Genomic DNA, 24,387 nt, shown 5'->3' on the forward strand with positions numbered 1-24,387 from the left:
ATTTAAAAAAGGGAAAATGTTTATGGATATGTATTGTTATGATCTGTTTTCTATTACTTTTATATGAATTATTATTTACTTGATCAATTATTTAATTAACGCAAATCATACATAAAAATTAAGAAAGAATCTCAGGGTGCCTTTTTATAATATAAAAAAATGTCTAAATTATCTTATGTTATACTTATCTTCTCTCATGGAAAAAAAATTAAAATTTTTATTCTATCTTTGATAAATTGAAACAGAATAGTATGTATGTATGTATGTATGTATGTATGTATGTATGTATGTATGTATGTATGTATGTGTGTAGAAAAGTTAAACCGATCTGAATTTTTTCCTGTGTTTGAAGAGGGGGTGAGTGCCGATTCAGAACCGGTGTAGTTTGTGAGTTTTGACTACCCATAAGCCAGCTATAGGACATGGTAGGTACAAAACGGCATATTTTTTGGCGGTATATATCTTCGGTTCAAGAAGAGACAGGAGAACAATAAATACAACAAATCAACAGCGTTGAGTTAAGCTTTCAAATGGTGTCTTAGCTGTCAGGATCGGACATACACACGGCTCAGTATAGCCGAGAAACTGAAAATCTAAACTTTAAAAATTTTGGTTTTTCGACAATTACTCAAAATTTCAACCTACAAATTACGCAAATAACTGAGCGTTTGTAGAAGGATCTGGAATATTCTAACGGTGTATACCTTATATCCGGGAAAATTCGAATTTTTCAGTTATAGGCTTCATAAATATGATCAAATCTATTTCTTATGGGAAAAACAGTTTTTCAAGCTCAATAATTCCTGTAATAGCTTCAGTTATCATACTTGACCTTAGATGCATAAGATACTACTTGTCAATACGTTTCAAACTCATGCTTAGTGGACAAAATCGGTTAAGCCGTTTAGAAGTTTTTAAGTTACAAATGTATAATCCAATTAACGATTATTCCCTAAATGGTTTATGTAGTTGTAGTGGTTACGACGCTAATTTGATCTGGCAACGGGCAATCCGAGTTCATTTACCTTTCAATCTATTTCGAACAGAAAAAATCTAGTGTACATTCGATGGACACTAGATCATTTGGGAGATAATGCGACAAAGGTGACCATTTATAAAGCTTAACGTGTAATCGAGAAACATTTCATTCAACATTATACATTTAATTTATAAATAACTTTGAAAAACTCCTGACAAGAATAAAAAAACCGCTAAACGCCGTAAAAATGAGTGGCGCATACAATATTCCAGCTACAAAATATCTGATATGAATATTACGTGGAGCGAAAATGTATTTTAATTTTGATGCAAAACAAAATTCTAGTTTTATTTTAAAAGATTTTTTCATAATATTTACTAAATTTGAAGTAAACGCGCCACAAAAGAGTTTCAAAATTCAAACTGTATCAAAGTTACTCTTTTGTGGCGCGCTTTACTTCAAATTTAGCAAATATTATGGAAAAAACTTTTAAAAGAAAACTAGAATTTTGTTTTGCATAACAATGAAAATACATTTTCGCGCCACGTAATATTCATATCAGATCTTTTGTAGCTGGAATATTGTATGAACCACTCATTTTTACGGCGTTTAGCCGTTTTTTATTCTTGTATTATTTGTTCTCGCAATTTTGTTCGATTCTGGAAAATCGCACCGACTTAAAACAAGAAAATTTATGGAGTTCATCGCGTTATCCCGGTGTTTACTGTGCTTTATTTACTATGTAGCTGCATAGAAATATTTATGTGTTCGATAAATGTCAGAAACACGTTCGTTTAGGTTTTCCAAACAAAGAAGGACGTTGTCATTTCATGACGTGAAATGTAAAACAATACCTTTATAGATGTGACACGTAGGTAACTCGATTCACTAATGCACTTTACACCGACAGTAATCACTCTGTTTATAAAGGATGTCCTAGATACTCTATATATTTGAGATGGATAAATATGTATTGAAGCTATTTTATTGTGGCACTTTTAAAATCGATTACTTTTAATGGGAAATAAGCCACAATTTTACCAAAAAAAAAAGATTTTATTAACGTTTCGAAGCCCAAATCGGGTTTCGTTGTCAAAATACAAGATACTACTAAAATAAACAAAATGTTGTTGCTAAGTAAAACAAATCTTCTAATAATTTATTTAATCTGACTCATTTATATTGGCAATTCAGACGTATATTATACATTTTAAAGGAGATATACTTTTTATAGTAGATTATACATTTTAAAGTAGAAGACTTTAAAATGATATCGTCAATATTTATGAGTTGCGTTCCTGGGACGACTTAACTAAAAGATAGTTCATTCGATTACATGAAATCAATCCCAACTCAAGAATATTCGTCACAAAAAAATCATAGCATGTGATCTGTCTTTAAAAAGACAACCAAATGCAACGATGACAGTAAAATTCTCCCGTTAGAGATTCCATGGTAAATCACGAGGGAAAACCAGGAAAAAACCTCGTGATACTATTCCGACGTCGTAAGTATTTGGTCTTAGATTTAATTTACTTTCAAAAAACTAATACCAAATTCTGACTTTAATATGTTTAAATTAAAAATAATATTATAATATAATTATTAATATCCAGATTTAGCCATACGGCTCACACTCCCTCTAAGGGGAAAATTGACTCATCCCAGATACCTACGGTATCAAAAGGATTGAGCTCTGGTGGGGCTCTTTCCGTGTTATCGAGCCCTAGGTGACTTGGAATGCAGGTGTATCTCCCAGAAATGTTCGTACGCATCTGGCCGTCGCGAGTACTACAGCTTTCTGCATGGTCTTATAAAGATGTTCATTCAGACCCAGCTTTTTTATGCTTTCGAGGAGGGTCTTCGGAATGACTCCAGTAGTAGACATAATAATCGGTATCGTCTGGGTACTTTGCATTCTCCATTGCCTCCGTATTTGAATTTCTAGATCTCTGTACTTGGCGATCTTTTCAGTAAATTTACTACGTAGATTATTGTTGTTAGGTATCGCCACATCAATTAGTGTTGTTTGTCTTGTTAATTTATTAACTAGTACGAGATCTGGTCTATTATGTGCCACTGTTTGGTCTGTGAGCACAGTGCGGTCCCAGTATAGCTTGTAGTTGCCATCCTCAAGCATACTCTCAGGGACGTATTGATAATACGGGAGATGCTCTGTTTGGAGAAGTCCCAGCTTGATAGCTATCTCTTGATGAAGGATTTTTCCCACTGCGTCATGCCGTTCCTTGTATTCAGTTGCAGCAAATGCCTGGCAGCCCCCTGTAAGATGTTGGATGGTTTCTTGGGCTTGACATCCATATCGGCATCTGTCGTTTTGAACCTGAGGGTCTTTGATGATATATTTCAGGTAATTTCTGGTTGGTATAACCTGATCCTGAATGGCCAGTAATGAACCCTCCGTCTCAGGGAACATCTTTCCTGATTTCAACCAGTAGTTCGACGCTATATTGTCGACATAATCTTGGCTGACTTCATTGGGATGTCGCCCGTGCAGAGGTTTACCCATCCAGGCGCGCACTTTTTCGTCCTTAGTAAGGTGGTTTATGCGCATTTCTGGTTCCCTCAGTTTGATCGGTGTTGTGTCATCTACTGCGCAGATAGCGCGATGTAGAGTAGATGTCTCAGCCTGCATCTGAAAATAAGTTCTTAAATTAGCAATTTGTTTATCTAATTGCTCACCTATATCCATAAGTCCTCTTCCTCCTAGATTCCGTGGTAATGTTGTTCTTTCTACTGCACTTTTAGGATGGTGTTTTTGTGCCTTTGTGAAGTGTGTTCGTACTTTTCGCTGAAGAGCTTCTATATCTGTTTTTGTCCACTTTACAATACCAAATGAGTAGCTAAGCGCGGAACATGCGTAGGTGTTTAGTGCCTTAAATAAATTTCTACTGTTAAGGTGTGAGCGAAGCAGCTGTTTTACCCTTCGTATAAACTCAGTAGTTATCTCTGTTTTCATTTGTTTATGGTCAATTTTCCGCGCTTGCTTTACTCCAAGATATTTATACATATCGTTTTCACCGATGGCCTCGATGTTCTGGCCATTTTGCATATCGAATCCTCCGGGCTGTACTTTTCCTCTGACTATATTTAAAATACGACACTTATCTAGTCCGAAGTGCATATTAATATCATTAGAAAAAGTTTCTACAGTTTTTAGCATCTCGTCGAGTTGGTTTCGAGTGGAAGCCATTAATTTCAAATCATCCATGTACAATAAATGATTAAGCTTCGCCACCACATTGTTGTTATTTTTGATGCTAAAACCTGCATCTGAGGAGTTCAATAGCTGAGATAGTGGGTTCATAGCTAGACAGAACCACAGAGGACTCAACGAATCTCCTTGAAACAGGCCCCGGCTGATTACGATATTTTCAGTTTCGATGTTACTTTCACCAGGTATTTGAAGGTGAATTCTAGTTTTCCACTCTGTCATTATATGTTGTAAAAAGGTCACTATATTATCATCGACTTTATATATTCTCAATATATCTATAAGCCATTCATGCGGCACTGAATCAAAGGCCTTCTTGTAATCAATAAAAGCAGTAAATAGATTCCTCTTTTTGGAATATGCTTGATTAGAAATGACTGAGTCGATGATAAGTTGTTCTTTGCAACCCATGGAACCCTTAGCGCATCCTTTCTGTTGAGACTCTATGATATTGTTCAGAGCACAGTGTTGGTATATACGCCGGGCTACACAGGATGTGACCAATTTATACAAAGTTGGAAGGCAAGTAATTGGGCGGTATTTTGCTGGATCTTGGGTGTTATTTTGATCCTTTGGTATTAAATAAGTGGTTCCCTGAGTTAGGAATGATGGTATATCCTGCGGATTAGAAATAACACGATTAATTAGTGTTGATAAGCATTCATGAGCACTCGAGAACTTCTTGAGCCAAAAGTTTTGAACTCCGTCTGGTCCAGGAGATTTCCAGTTATGAAGCTCTTTGATGATATTTGAGACTTCTTCAGTGGTGAAGGGTTCGTAGAGAGTAGTAGTGTAGTGTTGGCAGTTCTGTGCCGCATCTTCTATCCATCCAGCATTGTTGTTAAGAGCAGCTGGTGTGGAAAGTTGATTTCCCCAAAACTCATGAATTTCTTCTTGGCTTGGGTAAGACTTATCGAGATTTTCTACGGTGGAATTGAGTTTCCGATAGAACGCCTTCTCAGCAGTCTCAAAAAGGGCATTGTCGGATTTTCGGTTGTTACTCACTTTGTACCTTCTTAGTCGTCCTGAATAAACTGAGAGTCTTTGTTTTAATGTATCCAGGCACTGTTGGGCTGTGTTGTTTTTTGGATCGTATCTTGAGTGTCTTGCAGTATTCCGTATTATTTCTTCAGCTCTCCTGATGACTCTTGTACTTCTTACACCTCGTATATATTCTGTGACTTGACCAATATCCCTACGCAGCAATTCAATCTTTCCGAGCAGTCTTTTTTCCCAGGGCGCAATTCTGTTACCAGTCCTTCCGTTGTTAGTACCCCGTCGTGTTCTGATCTTAACGCCCATTACATTAGCAATTGCTGTTGCTGCACAGTAGATTAGCATGTGCAAATATTCTAATGTGTGGGCTTCTACGACATAATTGGGTAGGACTTCAGTGTTCACAATTTGTAACAGCGCCCCTAGTTTCTTACAAGAGTTTATTCGTGGTAGCGGTGGTCTGCTAAGTGGGTTCGTTCCATTAAACTCCTGTACAGCACGTGCCATTTCGCTTACTAGGTTATCATGTAGCTCGTTGTTTTCCTGCTCTGTATTGTCAGGTTGAGTTTCTTGTATGGCAAGCTCAGGAATCTGCTCATGAACTTCATTGGGGACTTGATCTTCAATTAAAACATCGTTATGAATCTCCCGTTCGACTTCGCTTCTGATGATATTGCGTCTAGTCTCTGGGATAAGGTTGTTTCTTATAATTACCCGGTATTGGTCTGATACTCGTTGCTCCGATACTTGAATATCTGGGTACGTCCTGCAAAATTCGGCATACAGCTGTTGTCGGTAGCCGATTGTTTCTTGGCCGAGGTTTGTCACCTTGTAGTAGAAGCGCAAAATGTTTTCATTAATGGACACAGTCCATTTCATGCGCTGCCTCGGCCGTCCCGCTTGAGTGAGCGCCGGCTGATGATCCAGCGCAGCACCTTCGGCGGGTGGAGCTCTTGTTGTTGTTTGGCTCGCTTGTGGTTGTGGTTGTGGTTGGGCTGTAGCTGATTGTATGACAGGGGCCCGCCTCCTCAACACCCTGCCACCGACGTCCCGCATGCTGTCACGTCCAGCGCCGGCTCCAGACGTGCCCTGGCGATCCCCAGGCAGCGATCCTAAACATACATTATTATTCTCCATTCTCATGGGTGTGCATTTTATACCTACTGCCAGGTGTCAGTTTTTGTTCCACGGCAAGTATCCCTGCTACTCTCTGGGTACTGGCGCTACGAATACCCAGAAAGCATCCCCCATTCGCAGGGGGCCGCGCCTGATAGAAGAACTGACAAAAACTCCCACAGGAGATTATTAATATTATTAATAATATTATTATTATATAATCGTCATCGACACGGCGAGATATTAGTAATTTATATACTATAGGTTGAATTTGTGTGTAAGTACGACCGAAGTTATAATGGTTGAAGGAGGGATAGAATGTGTACCAGAAGGCGTTTGCTTCGTAAGAAGTTTTCAGTTCTGTCGGTACTCCCCTGAGTGGCTTAATTTTTTTTTCAATATAATAATTCTTTGTGTGCATCGAATGTACACTAAATTTTATTCATATTTGGAATAGATTAAAAAAATATTGGAATGGCTAGCAAATGAACTCGGATTGCCTGATCTCAAATTTTTAGCGTCGTATTCACCCCAAATAGACCATTTCGACGATAATTGTTGAATGGATTATACTTTTGGAACTCGATAACTTGTAAACGGCTTAACAAATTTTGATCCCTAAAAATGAGTTTCAAAGGTATTGACAAGTAGTGTCTGATGCATGTAAGGTAAAATATAATAGAATTTAGGGAGCTTGAAAAATCGTTTTTTTTTTGCCATAGGAAATGGATCATAGTTATAAGGCAACATAAACATAAACCTTTGAATATTTCTAGATACGAGGTAAACACCGCTATACGCATCTAGAGTCCTTCTGAATTAAATCAGACGCTCAGTTATTGGAGCAATCCGTAGGTTGAAATTTTGCGTAATTGGACGGCCTCAGTGCAAAAGGTAACAAGTCAAATTTCCTGGTTTTGAGGAAACGAAAAAAAAGGTTCTTGGGTTTTTTTCGCATAAATTTATAAATTTTTTCCTAAAACAATACAAAATAGTGGTTTTTATTGAACTTTAAAAAATTTTATAGTTGGACTTTTAATTTAATTAAATTTTTCAACTTGTTACAAAATGCACAATATTTTCCTTACTTGTTACCATAGACACATACTTACTCAGGCACTATTCCTTTTTTTTTTTCAGCAACTTTAAGGCACAAAAATACTAAATTTATTATAAAATGACTTTATGTACTTTTACTGATTGGAAACAAGTCAACCAGGCAGTGATTATGGTGATAAATTCAAATACTGCCCTAGAAGTAACAAATCCACTTATTTCCTTTTACAATTAAATTTTTCATATTTAACTTGTTACATTCTACACGTAAAAAAATATAGCCTTTCAGTGGTAGTGAACTTGTTTCATTTTGCACAGAGCTAGACATTGGTAAAACAGTGAATATCACATGATAAAAAAATCCGAAAAATGACTTGTTACTTTTTGCACTGAGGCCGTCTAATTGTCGAAAAACCAAAATTTTCAAAGTTTAGTTTTTCAAATATGTATAAACATTTTCAATTTCTTTGCAACACGAAAATGCAGCAGCTGCATAATGCTCTGGTTAAATCGGAGAGTGCAGGAAGGATCTATACCGCTTTCGGAGGTCTTTTCCCCCTCATCAGTAGTCCCATATCCTCTTCTCTCCGATTTCCCCAGGCATCATACGTTGGGCTTTCCGAATTGCAAAGAAAGAAATGTCACGGATGAACTAGCGCCATCTACCGAAAAACAAAGTAAGTTATCAATCGAAGTAGCACAGAAAACGACAATAAATATCGTTCCCATACCACCACATCGACAACAGGTGGAATATTTTCTTTGGTTACACCTCCTGAGATTTTCAAAATTTATAAAATTTATTATTAGCCAAATGCTACTATTCAGTCAAAGAATTCCTTGAGGATAGCCTATAAACTATTTTAAACTATTTTATTTTTTGTATGTATAAATTGTTTTGTATATGTCTAAATATGTTATTTTATATTAGTCTGGGCTGATTATCGGAGAATAGGCCATTTTTGGGAAAAGCTATTTACCAGCAATTTTATTGCTGGAATCGAATCTTATGATTGTTTACAGTAATAATATAGATATGCAAAGTCCGCAGATAGTCTGCTACTTTTTTGATAAACAAAATGGCGCCCGAAAATCGTGTTTTTTTTTTCAATTTTTGCTCTATAACTCCAAAGATTTTAAATTTACACCAAAAACACTTAAATAAAAATTCACCGCAATTAAATTCTGCATAGAGACGTGTTTTTTCCGATTTACTTCGACGAAAACTTTCCCCGGAAAAGACGGGTTTTTCCAACAAAATCTTTAATTTTCAACTAAACTTTTAGATAAGTAGTTGTTAATTAATCATTAAATAACTTGGTAAAGTAAAAGCTCTTTCCGTATGTATTATAATTCCAGAAGCCGATGGAAATTGAATGAACAGTTTAGCAACAATAGAAATGTTAATTAAAAATTTACGGTCGCTATAATAACGACAATAATTATGGTGCACAAGAATAACTGGGATTTTTTCATAAAAAGACACCATACCTATCTAATGTATTTTACAGAATTGATATTTGACTATTTGAGCGGCCTCAGGAATATTTTAAAATTATAAACAATTTTTTGGCTTATAATCAAATAGAATATCTCGGGAAATATTAAACTAAATTAAATTGTGAAAACGGTATTCGAAATACAGCTGCAGTATACTTCTTTTAAAAGAAAAAACGTTTACTTATGACGAGTGGTTCCTAAGATACAACCGGTCAAATTTGACCTAAATTTACGGCAAAGATATAAACAATAGTATCATAATTTTCAAACCATCACCTTTTTATTTTTGTCCGCTTTCTCCACACCAATTTTCATATCTTTAAAATCCTCATAACATATATTATTATAATAAAAACTATCGATAATACGTGTGAAAATTGCCAAAAATAGCAAAATTCCAATCAAAAATTAGGTTGGAGAAAATGTAATCCTCAAAGTGTTCAAAATCGGTATACGTTAAAAAAATGCATTTTCTGGGCTTCCCATGGAGCAATTTCCTTCATTCTTTTTTTGTTCCCAAGTAACTCGAGTAGGGCCATGGAACTAACGCATTATTAAATGTCAAACTTGCTTTTGTTTTGTTATAATAAATTAATTTATTTATTATAACACAATATTTTAATTTGTTTAAATAAAATTGTTTAAATAATTATACAGCTTTCAAATGAGAATATTTATGTTTTTAACTTTAAAAGGTACACTTGTAGTAAGTTAATCTAAAAAAAGCCTACAACTGGAAAAAATATGTAATTTTCTGTTCTTATAAATAAATTAATCCATTATAACAAAACAAAAGCAAGTTTGACATTTAATAATGCGTTAGTTCGATGGCTCTACTCGAGTTATTAGGGAACAAAAAAAGAATGAAGGAAATTGCTCCATGGGAAGCCGAGAAAATGCATTTTGTTAACGTATACCGATTTTGAACTTTGAGGGTTACATTTTCTCCAACCTAATTTTTGATTGGAATTTTGCTATTTTTGGCAATTTTCACACGTATTATCGATAGTTTTTATTATAATAATATATGTTATGAGGATTTTAAAGGTATGAAAATTGGTGTGGAGGAAGAGGACAAAAATAAAAAGGTGATGGTTTAAAAATTATCCTGTTGTTTATACAATTGCCGTAAATTTCGGTCAACTTTGACCGCTTGTATCTCAGGAACCACTCGTCATAATTAAACGTTTTTCCTTTTAAAAGAAGTGTCCTGCCGCTGTATTTCGAAGACCGTTTTCACAATTTCATTTAGTTTAATATTTCCCGAGATATCCTATTTGTTTATAAACCAAAAAATTGTTTATAATTTTAAAATATTCCTGAGGCCGCTTAAATAGTCCAATTTCAATTCTGTAAAGTACATTATATAGGTATAGTGTCTTTTTATGAAAAAATCATAGTTATTCTTATGCGTCATAATTATTGTCGTTATTATAGCGACCGTAAGTTTTTAAATAACATTTCAATTGTTGCTAAACTGTTCATTCAATTTTCATAAACTTCTGGAATTATAATACATATGGAAAGGGCTTTTACGTCATTAAGTTATTTATTTATTGATTAACAACTACTTATCTAAAAGTTTAGTTGAAAATTAAAGATTTTGTTGGAAAAACCCGCTTTTTTCGGGGAGAGTTTTCGTCGAAGTAAATCGGAAAAAACACATCTCTATGCAGAATTTAATTGCGGTGAATTTTTGTTTGTGTGTTTTTGTTGTAAAGTTAAAAGCTTCGGAGTTATAGAGCAATAATTGAAAAAAACACGATTTTCGGGCGCCATTTTGTTTATAAAAAAAGTAGTGCACTATCTGCGGACTTTGCATATCTATATTATTAATACATACAATAATAAGATTCGATTCCAGCAATAAAATTGCTGGTAAATAACTTTTTCCACCTACCTCTACCGAAAGTATACTTTTCCGGACCTGATTGTAGGGAGCAAAGTTGTACTTTTCCTCCCTAGGGAGGAAAATATTTTTCCTCCCTAGGGAGGAAAAGTAAAAGTGACGTCATTCATGAAATATAACTTATTGACGCCCTGTACAATATCTATTTTCTATTACGTAAGTATCTATACATTTAACGTTTATTTATAAAACAGAATTATTTTGCAGAATGGTAAAAAACAGTAAATTGTTATTTTGATTTAACAATGTTTACATTAATAATTTGACTTATATTTGACAGTTGACAGTTATATTGTACCTACTTGCTAGTTTTAGTTCTAATAAATTTTGTTGGTTAGTTACATAAATAAATTAAGTAAAAATAAAAAAATGACTTGTTATTTGAGGAAGGTGGAAAAACCATATGTATAACATGGGAGTAAAGTGCCTTTTCCTCCCTTGAATGATTACTGCCCTCCGCTACGCGTCGGGCAGTAAACTTCATTCTCGGGAGGAAAAGTAGCACTTTCCTCCCTTGTTATACAAATAGCTATTCCTTGTATTTTGCTAATTAACCCACAGTATATATTTATCACGTGTTAGGTGTTAGGTACCTATATAAAATTTTGTAGCTGAACCATGTTAGCTTGTAACAGTTATATTACTGTTCTACAATGTAAAATCATGTATATGACCTGTCCTATACATTTGTAAAAATGCCTTGAAAGGATCAATAAATATTTCAATTTCAATTTCAATATAAATCATACAGGATGCCGAGGAAATTAGAATGAGGAAATTTTAAATAATTCACAACTCATCTGCGCAGTGTGGTAAAAGTTCCAACAAGAAAGATTCCTTAATACTCCTCTTATCTTAATTCTCTCATTTTAATTTCCTCGGCATCCTATATGATTTATTTATAAATTTTGAAAATCTCAGGAAGTTGTAACCAAAGAAAGTATTCAACCTGTTGTCAATCTGGTGGCATGGAGACGATATTTGTTGTCGTTTTCTGTGCTACTTCGATTGATAACTTACTTTGTTTTTCGGTAGATGGCTCTAGTTCATCCGTGACATTTCTTACATTGCAATACAGAAAAGCTCAAAGTGTGATGCCTGGGGAAATCGGAGAGAAGAGGATATGGGACTATTGATGAGGGGGAAAAGACCTCCGAAACCGGTATAGACTCTTCCTGCACACTCCGATTTAAGGCAAGCGTCCACAGACCCGCATCGTACGCATCGGACGCATCGTACGCAACGGATTTTAGTTTGCCTTGTACAGAAACTTATGTAACCGCGTCCACTGATCCGCATCGTACGGATCGCATTATCGATTGTCAAACTAAAATCCGTTGCGTACGATGCGTACGATGCGGGTCTGTGGACGCTTGACTTTAACCAGAACATTATGCAGCTGCTGCATTTTCGTGTTGCAAAGAAATTGAAAATGTTTATGAAACATTTTTAATTCATTTACTCTTTTGTAGGAGTATTAAGGAATCTTTCTTGTTGGAACTTTTACCACGCTGAGCAGATGAGTTGTAAATTATTTAAAATTCTCTCATCTTAATTTCCTCGGCATCCTGTATGATTTATAAATTTTGAAAATCTCAGGAGGTGTAACCAAAGAAAGTATTCCACCTGTTGTCAATCTGGTGGTATGGGAACGATATTTATTGTCGTTTTCTGTGCTACTTCGATTAATAACTTACTTTATTTTAATTTTTTAGTTTTTTGACTAGACTGAGCCATTTGTATGTCCGATCCTGACGAGTGATGCACAGTTTGAAAGTTTAACACAAGCGCTATTTTTTTTTTATTAGAAAAAGAAGTCGCATCCACCAAAAGGTTATTAGCGACGGAACAAAATATAAATAACAAAAGTAAACAACTACAGGTTGTACAGAATGTTTATGGATTTTAGATAATTAACTATATTGTCGCAGGAATAGTTTTGACCTAGAGCCTGTGGTAGAGCGTTTGGGATCTTGTAGCGCTATCTTTCTTGGTCATATTTACTACAAACTATTAAAAAGTGTTCGACTGTTAATCGGACGTTACACTGATCGCATATAGGTGGATTACTCTTTGTGAAAAGGTAAGAGTGCGTTAACCTGGTATGTCCTAGACGTAAACGCGCAATTGCAATTTTTTCTCGTCTATTGCGCGACGATGGAAACCACTGAGACACATTATTTTTTATTTTATTTAACTTAGAATTAGATTGAGACCACTTATTTCGCCACAAACACAACACTTTATTTTTAAAATAAGCTTTTAAGTCACTGGAGACACAGTTGTCTATCGGCTCCGAAAAATCACTTAAAATTGCCTCTCGTGTAGTCCTGTAAGCTTCTTCCTTTCCTGTTATTCCGACGTGTGAGGGAACCCATACAAATTGAACGCTTCTTCCATGTTCATGAGCTTGGGAAAGCTGGTATTTTAGCAACTTTTCAAAAGGATGTTTCGGAAAAATGTGTTTTAGTGAGTTTAGAGAGCTAAGGGAATCTGTTATGATCAGGGCTTCAAGTTTCACAGCACGGTATATGACGTAGAGTTCAGCTGAAAATGTGCTACATACTGGGGGTAAACGGAAAAGAAGATTGTTTTCTGAAGAAACGATTGATGCCCCCACACCGTCTTCGAACTTAGACGCATCTGTGTAGATTTTATGGTAGTCGGGGTACTTATTTTTGAGGTCCTCGAACTTGGAACGAATCAGAGAATGGTGTGTATTAGATTTATCGAAATACTCCAGAGATGCATCACGGGTTTGTAAATCGATCAGCCAAGGCTCGGGGTATTTAATATCCGAGGAGAAAACCTCCGGAAAATTAATGTTTAGGTTTTGAAGTATGGATTTAGTTCTTTCGTAATATGGTTTTTTAGTATAGCGAATATCTTGGAATATGTTTACATATTTGTTTGTAAAAGTGTTTTGATATATTGGCTTTGAAATATTGCAAGCAACTGAGGCTGCATGTGATAGAGCGAGGTACATGCGGCGGTGATGTAGCGATGGTTCTCCTAAAAGAGCATAAATGCTGGATACAGGCGTAGTTGGGAAAGCCCCTAGGATTAATCTAAGACTTTTATTATGAATAATATCTAATGATTTCAGTAGAGATTGATTAGCAGTGGAATAGGCAATTGCTCCATAATCTAGCTTAGAACGTATTAAAGATTTATACAGGAGGAGTAAAGTGGATTGGTCTGAGCCCCAGTTTTTATTACAGAGAGATCTTAATACATTTAATCTTTTATTACAGGAAAGGATGAGTTGTGAGATGTGATTTTTACATGTTAACTTTGAATAGAAGATTAAACCCAAGAATTTGTGGTGATCTCTAAACTCCAGCTGTTTCTCATACATTCTTAGGTTAGGAGGTTGTGGCAAGGGGCTTGAAGAGAATACAACTCCTATTGATTTTTCTATTGAAAATTGAAAACCTGTCAAGTTGGACCAATTTTCGAGAGTATCTAAAAAGTTTTGAAGAATTGACGACATTGAGGAAATATTTTTACCTTTAATAGATACCACCAGGTCATTAGCGTATAAACGAGCCTGTAAGGGTGCTTGAATGTTTTTGATGATGTCATTTATTGCTACCAGAAGTAGTGTTGGACTGAGTATGGATCCTTGGGGTGTACCATTTTCCAAACTATAAATATTTGAAAAGATATTATTTATTTTTACTTGAAAAGATCTGTTATTTAAAAAGTTTTGGATGAAAGCAAGGCAGTGACCTTGAATATTCCATTTATGAAGTTGTCTCAAAATGTTGTACTTCCAAGCTTTATTAAATGCACGTTCTAAATAAAAAAATATAGCAACACATTTTTGGTTTGTAGCAAGAGCTTCATGTATTTCACTTTCCAAGTCTAAAATGTTGTCTGTGGTTGACCGATCTTTTCTAAAGCCATTTTGTTCGGAGATTAAGAAATTAGAATTTTCTAAAACCCATGAGAGCCTGGAGTTAACAATATTTTCTAGTAATTTGCAGATTGTCGATTTGTCGATTGCAGATTTGCACAGTTTGAAAGTTTAACACAAGCGCTATTGATTTGGTGTATTTGCCGTTTTTTTGTCTCTCTTTAAACCTAAGATACATAATTATATAAGAACAAAATAATAGAACCAAATAGATAATATAATAAAAGTAAGATCGTAAAAATATTTTTAAGAAGTGACTATATTTAGTAGTATATTTTTGTCGTCTTATCTCGGTATTTTTTTCTTAACTAATATATAGCTTACGTGACAAAAATAGATTCTAGTTTGATAGACGATCTATATTTCTTTACATTCTCTCTTTATTTGCAGAAACTGTATCGGTTCATCAACTGCGTGGAATTAGTTTCACCCCATCACGCTGCCAGGGAATTAGTCCACACCATTAGACAAGGACAGATAACTAGCCTGTTTCAGAAAAGCATCAAAAGGGTTCGTATATAGGATCGTTTTCTTTCTTTTTGCTTTTACACAAAAACACTCTTTTGCTTGTTTAGTCTAGGAGCTGCTGCTCGTTTTACTATAACTAGGGACAAAAAAAAATATATAAAGTTACGATAGAAAGAAGGAGTACATAGTCCAGATCGATTACGAAAATATATAAAAGAACAAAGTCGTTAAAATGTACACTACAAAGCTTTCAAAAGCTTTAAAATGGCTTGAAATTTGCTATTTTGTTAAGAACTTTTCTTTCTCATCAGAGGGGGATGTAGCAAATTCTTGAGATAGTTGTATCAGTTAGATAGTTGTTTTTACGACCAAGGCCACTTGGAGTCAAACGGATTGGGCTCTCCAAAATATTTAAAGAATATTCCATTTTCAAATATTGTCTATTAGTTAAATATACACTATAATACAAATTTATGGAATGAGTTCATTATTAAATAATGAATTTTCCAGAGAATGTCCAGCACATATAATATAGCAAATGATGGTCAGTAAAAAATTAAAATTTACCATCAATTGCTATACAGGGTGTACCAAAACTCTACCGACAAGCGAAGACAAGATATTCCTCAGATAATTTTGAGACAATTTAACCCAATTCATCTAGTCCGAAAATGCTTCCTAAATGAGCTAGAGCTATTTGAAGGTGGCGTCTGGTAATTAGTTTTTCTTAAATATCTCCAGAACGCTTTTATTTAGAAAAACCTAAAATCGGTACAAATATTTATCATCCAGAGATAAATCGATTCTATTGCAAAATTTCTACTGTCGGTCATAGGCGTCCGATTTGGGTAGGGCAACAGTTAGATTATCGCATAACTTTTTTGTTTTTAATTTTTAAGAATTTTTGAGTCTGCATTATTAAAATATACTGTATTATAGTACTAAAAGCTACTCTTACTTTAAGTCGATACACCGGTTTCTAGAACAATCGATTTAAAATTTTTTTGTTTTTTGAATATCAAAGAAAAAATTAAAAAATAAAACTATTTAGAAAAACGAAAACTGGTACATTTATTTATATTCCAGAGATGAATCGATTTCATTAATTGCAAATTTCTTGTACTGGTCATATGCATCCGTTTTGGGTAGGTCAACGGTTATTTTATCGCATATCTTTTTTGTCTTTCATTTTTAAGAATTTTTGACATTAGACTATTAAATTATAAGGTATTCTAGTACTTAAAGTTACTCTTGCTTTAAGTTAGTAAAATACACCGTATTTTTTAAATTTTTCCATTTTTTTTTTTCAAATTCGGGAAACGAAAAATTTTTAAATCGATTTTTCTAGGAAACGTTGTGTCCTACCCTGTCCTACCGACTTAAAGCAAGAGTACCTTTTAGTACTAGAATACCTTAGAAGTTAATAATTCAGTATCAAAAGTGCTTAAAAGTTAAAGACGAAAAAATTATGCGATAAAACAACCGTTTCCCCACCCAAAACAGACGCCTATGACTGGTACTAGAAATTCACAATGGATGGAATCGATTTATCTCTGGAAATAATAGACCTGGATCCCGCGTAAGAAAAAAAAGTTGATTAATAGCAAGCTGAAAATTTGTTAATAGCTTAACGGTGTCTAGTCGGACAAACTTTGATATATGGGAACACTGGAACAGGGGAAGTTTTTACGGTGGAGCATGATAAACGTGTCGTCCTGACAACTTTATGATGGTGAAAAATAGCAAGTTTATTCAATAGCCAACGTTATATAATATATGAAAAAATGTTTATCCGACAAAAAGGTTGGGCATTTTAACGAGTCCGACACGTAGAACATGTCACATCACAGGAACTATGTTGGTGATGAATAGCAGTCTGATTATTGCATGAGAGTTTAATGAAAGGCTAAAAAAGCAATTGGAAGTTCTGTCGGACAAAATGAATGGGAAATTTTCCTAGTCGGACATTCCAAACATGTAAGATATAGACAAAAATGTTGGTGATAAATGGCAAGCTAATTTTGATTTGTTTATGTATAAATTATATTTTGTAACGCAAAAAGTTATATGTCGGACAAAAAGTTTGGGCAAGTCGAAGGAAATAAATAAAAAACATTTTTTCAGAATGACTTAGTCACATATTGATAAAGCTATTTTAGTTGTATATTATTATTTATATTCACATATTTGCATGTGCATATATATACATGCACACTCCAAAAACAGTGAGGTAAGTATCAATGCATGTATATATTGCAAAACAATTATTTTTTTGGGTGGAGTTTGTTCTAGATATTCTCCAAATGACAATAAAACATGTCAAAGAACATGTGAAAGCAACCTCTTAGGGTTCTCTAATTAGGCGCATCAGAAAGTACGGAAAATTTCCCACAAAAAACGTTGTATACATTTTTTTCCATACTCAAATCTTAACCCTGTAAACGACATTGAAAAATGTGAAGAGTCTAAAACTTCGGTGCTTATAAGAATAGACGTAAATATACCACATTATGCTTAGAAGTATGTATTAGAAGGCTGCATTTGTCAGTGTGACACTTTGTGCTATATACGAAGTAGTATTTGAAAGTACATGGTCTCTGAGTTTCTGTTTGCCACGTGTGTTGGAAATTAAAATTTATATTAACTATGGAGTGTTTTTGTGTCTATTTTTGAGTGTCAACAGTTTAAATTTTAAGTCGCCAAATCAAAAGTGAAACCATTCAACAGAACATTTTTGAGCAATTTTCGAACATTTTAGAAAGTTAGTAAAATACTTGGTCATCAATTCAATGAGGTTCAGTTGCCAGATAATTGTGAAAGTTCTATTGAATATCGTTCTTCGTGCTATAATGCTTTGCTTGATTGAAAAAGGGTACCTAAATAAATTATTACTAAAATTGTATAACGTAATTTTTCCCAAATTTCTACAAATGAAATAACAATGTAATTAATATGTCGCATGGCAAGAAATAATTTGCTGCCAAAATAAATCGATTAGTTTAAATTTGAAGTTACGATTGCAATTTATTATGAATTATTGTCAAAAGTGACAGTTTTTCATATGTATTTTTCATAATGGGAATGTATTCATAGACATAAGGGTAGACAGGGAATACAGTGCAAAAAGTCGATAGGTGGTATATCTATCTCTTTTAACCAAGCGATCCCGCGCATGTGGCAGACAAAGATAGCTAGACCACTCAATCCATAATATAATTTGCGTGATCTACTAAAAATGTAGTACAGTGAGGTATCTAAATGATGTTGAGATAAATCGAAAGATATCGATTGTAATTGATTGCAGGTACTTTTGACATAGAATAATCACCCCTTATGGAAATTTCAAAAATTATTTTTTTAAATTGTCCGACTACAAAACCTACCCCTTATTTTTTTCCGACAACAGTCATTCTTGGTAAGGAATAATTTACTTAATTAAATTTCGTCTTTGTCGGAAAGCTATTTATCACCAGCATTTTTGTCTATATCTTACCTGTTTGGAATGTCCGACTACGAAAACTTCCCATTAATTTTGTCGGAAAGAACTTCCAATTGCTTTTTTAACCTTTCATTAAACTCTCATGCAAAAATCAGACTGCTATTCATCACCAACATAATTCCTGTGATGTGACATGTTGTACTTATCGGACTCGTTAAAATGCCCAACATTTTTGTCGGACAAACATTTTCGCATATATTACATAACGTTGGCTATCGAATAAACTTAAAAACAACTTGCTATTTCTCACAATCATAAACTTGTCAGGACGACACGTTTATCATGCTCCACAATTAAAACTTCCCCTGTTCCAGTGTTCCCATACATCAAAGTTTGTCCGACTAGACACCCTTAAGCTATTAACAAATTTTCAGCTTGCTATTAATCAACTTTTCTTTCTTACGCGGGATCCAGGTCTATAACTATGTGTACCAACAAACAATGTTTATTTGCCAAATAAACATTTTTTTTGTTTTCTGTCATCAGTAGAATGTATTTTGAATTAAATAAATTACATACATTCTTTGTATTGTGTGAATTAATTTAATGCAAAATAATTTTTCTTGGAAACCCTGTATAAATAATTGTGCCAATGTTAATATTACTGAATAGAGAATTGAATATCCTTTCAAATGAGCTAGCACACGATCCCTATTCCCTATTTAATTTTTTGGGGTAGGGGATGTGGAAGGGATGGGATTGACAAATGACAGATGTATGTACCGTAAAAATGTGTCCCCCTAAGATAAAAAATCAACCTGTTTCGTAATTTCCTTAAAATCTAATAAATACTGCCAAATATCGAGGTGGGCTCTTTTATTTAGCCCACTCTGTATGTAGAGCGTTAACCAAAATTATGTACATACTTACTAGTTAAGTAAAATGGAATTTAATTATTCACTGCTCTAAATTACGCTAACGAACGCCACTGCGAATAAAACAAAGTTGTGTTTTTCGCTGATTCCGAAAAAATAAATACATTGATTGATAACAATGCTATAATATCGAATATTATTCTAATCTGAAATTAATTATTATAGTAGTATCAGTTGAGATTTAACAGCTTTTTTTGTTTTCTTGCCTTATGTCGGAACCTTTAGCCACGTAACTGCTATTACTAGCTCAAAGATGGAAGTAGGCCTGGATCCGGCGTACCAAAAATAAGTTGATTAGTAGCAAGCTGAAAATTTGTTAATAGCTTAACGGTGCCTCGTCGGACAAACTTTGATGTATGGGAACACTGGAACAGAGGAAGTTTTAATTGTTGAACAGATTAAAAATTTGGAACGTCAGACTACGAAAACGTCCCATGTATTTTGTCGGACAGAATTTCCAATTGATTTGTTACCCTTTCATTAAACTCTCATACAAAAATCAGACTGGTATTTATTACCAACTGGGCATTTTAATAGGGCTTTTCATTCACAGTCATTTGTTTCGAGCTTCTGTCATGTGTCGTCTAATATTAATATATCTACGACATGCGTATTTGATTTGTATCATTGGTATATCGCCGGTCCGGAATAAGAATAACGTAACTGCAAATTTTGTCAAGTCATATTTATTGCGTAATTAGCTTCTAAAATTCTGTATACAGATGATACAAAAGCGACGGAACTGTAACTATGCTGCCGTGCTAAGCCCAAAGGCGGTAACTGATTTTTTATCGAAAATGAGATTGTTGTATTTCTAAGTAGATTATAGGTATTTAGAATATTTTTACCAAGTCCTTAGAGTTGTAGAACTATTATAATGGGTATCTAGAATATATTTACAAAGTCTTTGGAGTTGTAGAAGCATTATAATATAATGAAACCTACCTAGAAATACAAAAATGTCATTTTCGATAAAAAATCAGTTACAGTCTTTGGGCTTAGCACGGCAGTATGTGTTAAGCCACCACAGGGTAGTTACGTCGTTATTGAAATGCGCACCATTTTAGACCTTGTTTCAGATGAAGAATGACGCAACTGTAAATAGGGTTGAAAATGGGGGGACTAAATTAAGATAATGAAATTCGGACCAATAGGGATGAAAATAAAAGCCATCGCTGTAAGAATAAACGGCATTATAAATATTTAAAAAGAGTTTTTTGGTACAGAAAAATTTTCAGAACAATAATGACGCAACTGAAGATAGCGTTGAAAATGGGTGGAAAAAATTGAGATAATGAAATTTGAACCAATGGGGATGAAACTAAAAGCCATCATTGTAAAAATAAAAGCCCTACCGATGCCCCGGGCGGTTACTGTTTATTTAATCACAATTTTAAATATTTAAAAATTTTTAGATCAAGAATGACGCAACAGTAAAAAGGATTGAAATGGGGGAATTAAATTAAGATAAAGAAATTCAAACCATTAAGGATAAAAATAAAAGTAAGCATTGTAACAAGAAACGCCATACCGATGCTCCTGTACGATTACTCCTCATTTAATCCCTATTTTAAATATTTAAAAATCGTTTTTTGCTCTCCTGAGAAAGTTGGCTTTTTGCCGTTACGTCATTCTTTTTCCGGACCGGCAATATGCCAGTAACGTATGACGTAGATATACTAATATTAGACAACACATGAGAGGAGCTCCAAACAAAAGACAATCGATGAAAAGCCCTATAAGTCCGACACGTAGAAAATGTCAAATGACAAGAATTATGACAGGTGATAAATAGCAGTCTGTTCTTATCTATTCCTCTTTTCGCTTTACACTGCAAAAGTGTATATGTTTATATACATCAGCTGGTGAAAATATATATTTCCAAAATCAGTTAATATACAAAAACAATAAAACTGACGATATCCTTAGAAAAAGTAATGCGACCAATAAAAGAATTGTTTGACTTCGAAACAAAAAGAGTACCTAACTGTTGGAAAATATTTAATGGATTTAAATTATTCATGAAATAAATAAAATACTATTAGCATAATACTTCAACCACCCTAGCAGTTATATAAATCGAATCGAAAATTCACTCATTTCCATCCGATCGTCAAATAGAATTGAAATGCACTAATAAAACAGTTCAACCTATTTAAAGACAACAAAGAACATTATGTTGATACGACAACTAATGACAAACTATCTAGGGAGCTAAGTACTTTTTTAATTAAGGATATAATATTTAATTTATTACAACTTCAGTCACATGACAACATTCACAAGAAATAAAAATATGGTTCGGCGACTATTTTTCTTGTCGTTTTTCAATATTATCTAATATATTCAATAGGTCTGGATCCCAAGTACCAAAAAAAAGTTTATTAATAGCAAGCTGACAATTTGTTAATAGCTTAACGGTGTCTAGTGGGACAAACTTTAATGTATGGGAACACTGGTACCGGGGAAGTTTTAATTGTGGAACGTGATTTTAATTGGGGAACGTGTCATCCTGACAAGTTTAAGACTATGAAAACTAGCAGGTTGTTTTTAAGTTTATTCAATAGCAAACTTTATATAATATATGAAAAATATTTGTCCGACCAATATGTTGGGCATTTTAATAAATCCGACACGTAGAAAATTTAAAATTACCGGAATTATGTAGATGGTAAATAGCAGTCTCATTTTTACGTGAGAACATGAAAGTTTAATGAAAGGGTAAGAGTTTAATGAAAGGGTAACACAACAATTGGAAGTTCTGTCCGACAAATTACATGGGATATTTTCGTAGCCTGACGTTCGAAACATGTAAACTGTTCCACAATTAAAACTTCCCCTGTTCCAGTGTTCCCGTACATCAAAGTTTGTCAAGTATCTACCTATATATCGTCGGCTTACAGCCAAAACCAACCAATTCCATTTTAAAAATTTTGGGAAATCTACCTTTTAAACTTTAATTTAAAATTGAAAATCGACTGAATTTTAAAAAATTATTTAATAACTGAAAAATATTTTTGTCATACTTTTCAATTATTAAATCATTATTTAAATACAGACGATTTTTCATTTCAAATTAAAGTTTAAAGGTAGGTTTCTCAAAACTTTTAAAAATGGAGTTGGTTGGTTTTGGCAGTAAGCCGACGATATGTATGTGTGTGCATAAGTATTATATGTGAGCACATATACAGTCGGAAAAATGAAAGAATACCCATGAACGAACATATAAAACACACTGTATTTTCCTGTCACCGTGTCACAAAAAAAATTGGCCAGCGCAAGTACATGTAATAATTATTATTACATGTACTTGAGCTGCGCAATTTTCTTTGTGACACGGTGACAGGAAAATACAGCGTGTTTTATATGATATGTTCGTTCATGGGTATTCTTTCATTTTTCCGACTGTACGTAATCTTATTATATTTGGAATATTGTAGCAAACAGTAATTTATTATCTATCGTGGCTGAATGGATCAAGTAATCCAAAGCAAATAAGGAAGAAAAAAAGTTTGTCCGATTAAACTATTAATAAATTTTCAGCTTGATTTTAATATTTTTTTTGGACGAGGGATCCAGGCCTATAGGAAATAACCTGATAGTTAAATTTATATTTTGAGAACGATTTCCGAAATCTAAACGTTATACATAACTGATGTTTAATTAAAATTGCCGTTTATTTCAATTAAATGCATTAATAATAAATAAACACCAACAATACAATCAACTTACTCAACTCCCTTATCTGAATGATATGAGGGAGGGACGTAAACATGAATAATACATATTTATATAGTACCTTTTATCTTCAGTTTAAAGACTAAATTCATGATTTAAATTCCATTGTAAGATTTGATTGTATGCTTATGTGTTTTGTGGAGAAAGAATTCAATTACTGAGGTATTTTCGTTTTCCAAGAGTTGAGGATTTTCAAACTTTCTCCTTTTCTTCCGACTTCACTTATTCCCATTAAGGCCCAGTTAGTGTTTGATAATCCGCTTTCTATTTTTCTAAATTTTTCTTCTGTCAACAAACATCTTATATACATATAATATGGTGACAATATACTACTCTGACAACCTCCTTTGATAATGTAAAATAGTTCAGTATATACACTTGGGTCCAAGGTTCTTTACCCGTGCGTGATTAATACCTGGCGAGATAAAACACATAATGTTTATCTAACATCATTGTCTTCCACGCAGGAAACTAAAGACAAACCAGCTACCGCCTGTTATTAAGTAAAGACACATGTTACTTTTATGAACACTCTTTACTCAGTACATCGAAAAGAGATAGGTACAAAAAAGACTCTTGGGACGTTTTCAGCTTTTAAGTACAATTTGTTTGACGTTTCTGGTTTGTTTACTTGTCACTGCAAATTTGTTCGATTTTTGCTATTTTTTGTCTTTTTTTGCATTTAGAAATTATTTATATTACACAAACAGTTGTTTTCACAATTAATTTTATATTGGAGTTTAAAATTTTATGGAAAGTGTATTCTATTTTTCCATTAATTTACATACAAAGTTAACCTCATTCACAGTTAAGAAACGGATTTTTTAGTTTCCGTAAAAGTGAAATAGATAACAAAAAGAAAATATTTATTGTCAAATATTTATATTAAGTATAACAAATATTTAATTGCATTAATGATATTAAAAGAATATATTAAGCTACTTCAAATGTAGCTGTAATTCTACACCAGAATTTTAAAGCATACCTAACATTTTACATTCTATTTATTTGATAACGTCAAATTTTCTAATATAATCCGTGATCGGAGATTCTCGTTAGTTTTGGACCAGATAACAGCGAAACTACAGGGTAACCTTCCA

At 33.7% G+C, this 24,387-nt stretch overlaps 1 protein-coding gene across 1 annotated transcript in view; it reads left to right on the forward strand.

The window, feature by feature from the left end:
• Positions 1–24,387, forward strand: part of LOC114324772 (glutamate receptor ionotropic, NMDA 3B-like) — a 424,994-nt gene that overhangs the window by 358,316 nt on the left and 42,291 nt on the right. Inside the window, 1 exon segment of the mRNA XM_050647354.1 lies at positions 15,098–15,217. Within this exon segment, the coding sequence (XP_050503311.1) occupies positions 15,098–15,217 (120 nt within the window).

This window comes from Diabrotica virgifera, chromosome 3 (genome assembly GCF_917563875.1).
Source record: "Diabrotica virgifera virgifera chromosome 3, PGI_DIABVI_V3a".
Classification (NCBI taxonomy): Eukaryota; Metazoa; Arthropoda; class Insecta; order Coleoptera; family Chrysomelidae; genus Diabrotica; species Diabrotica virgifera.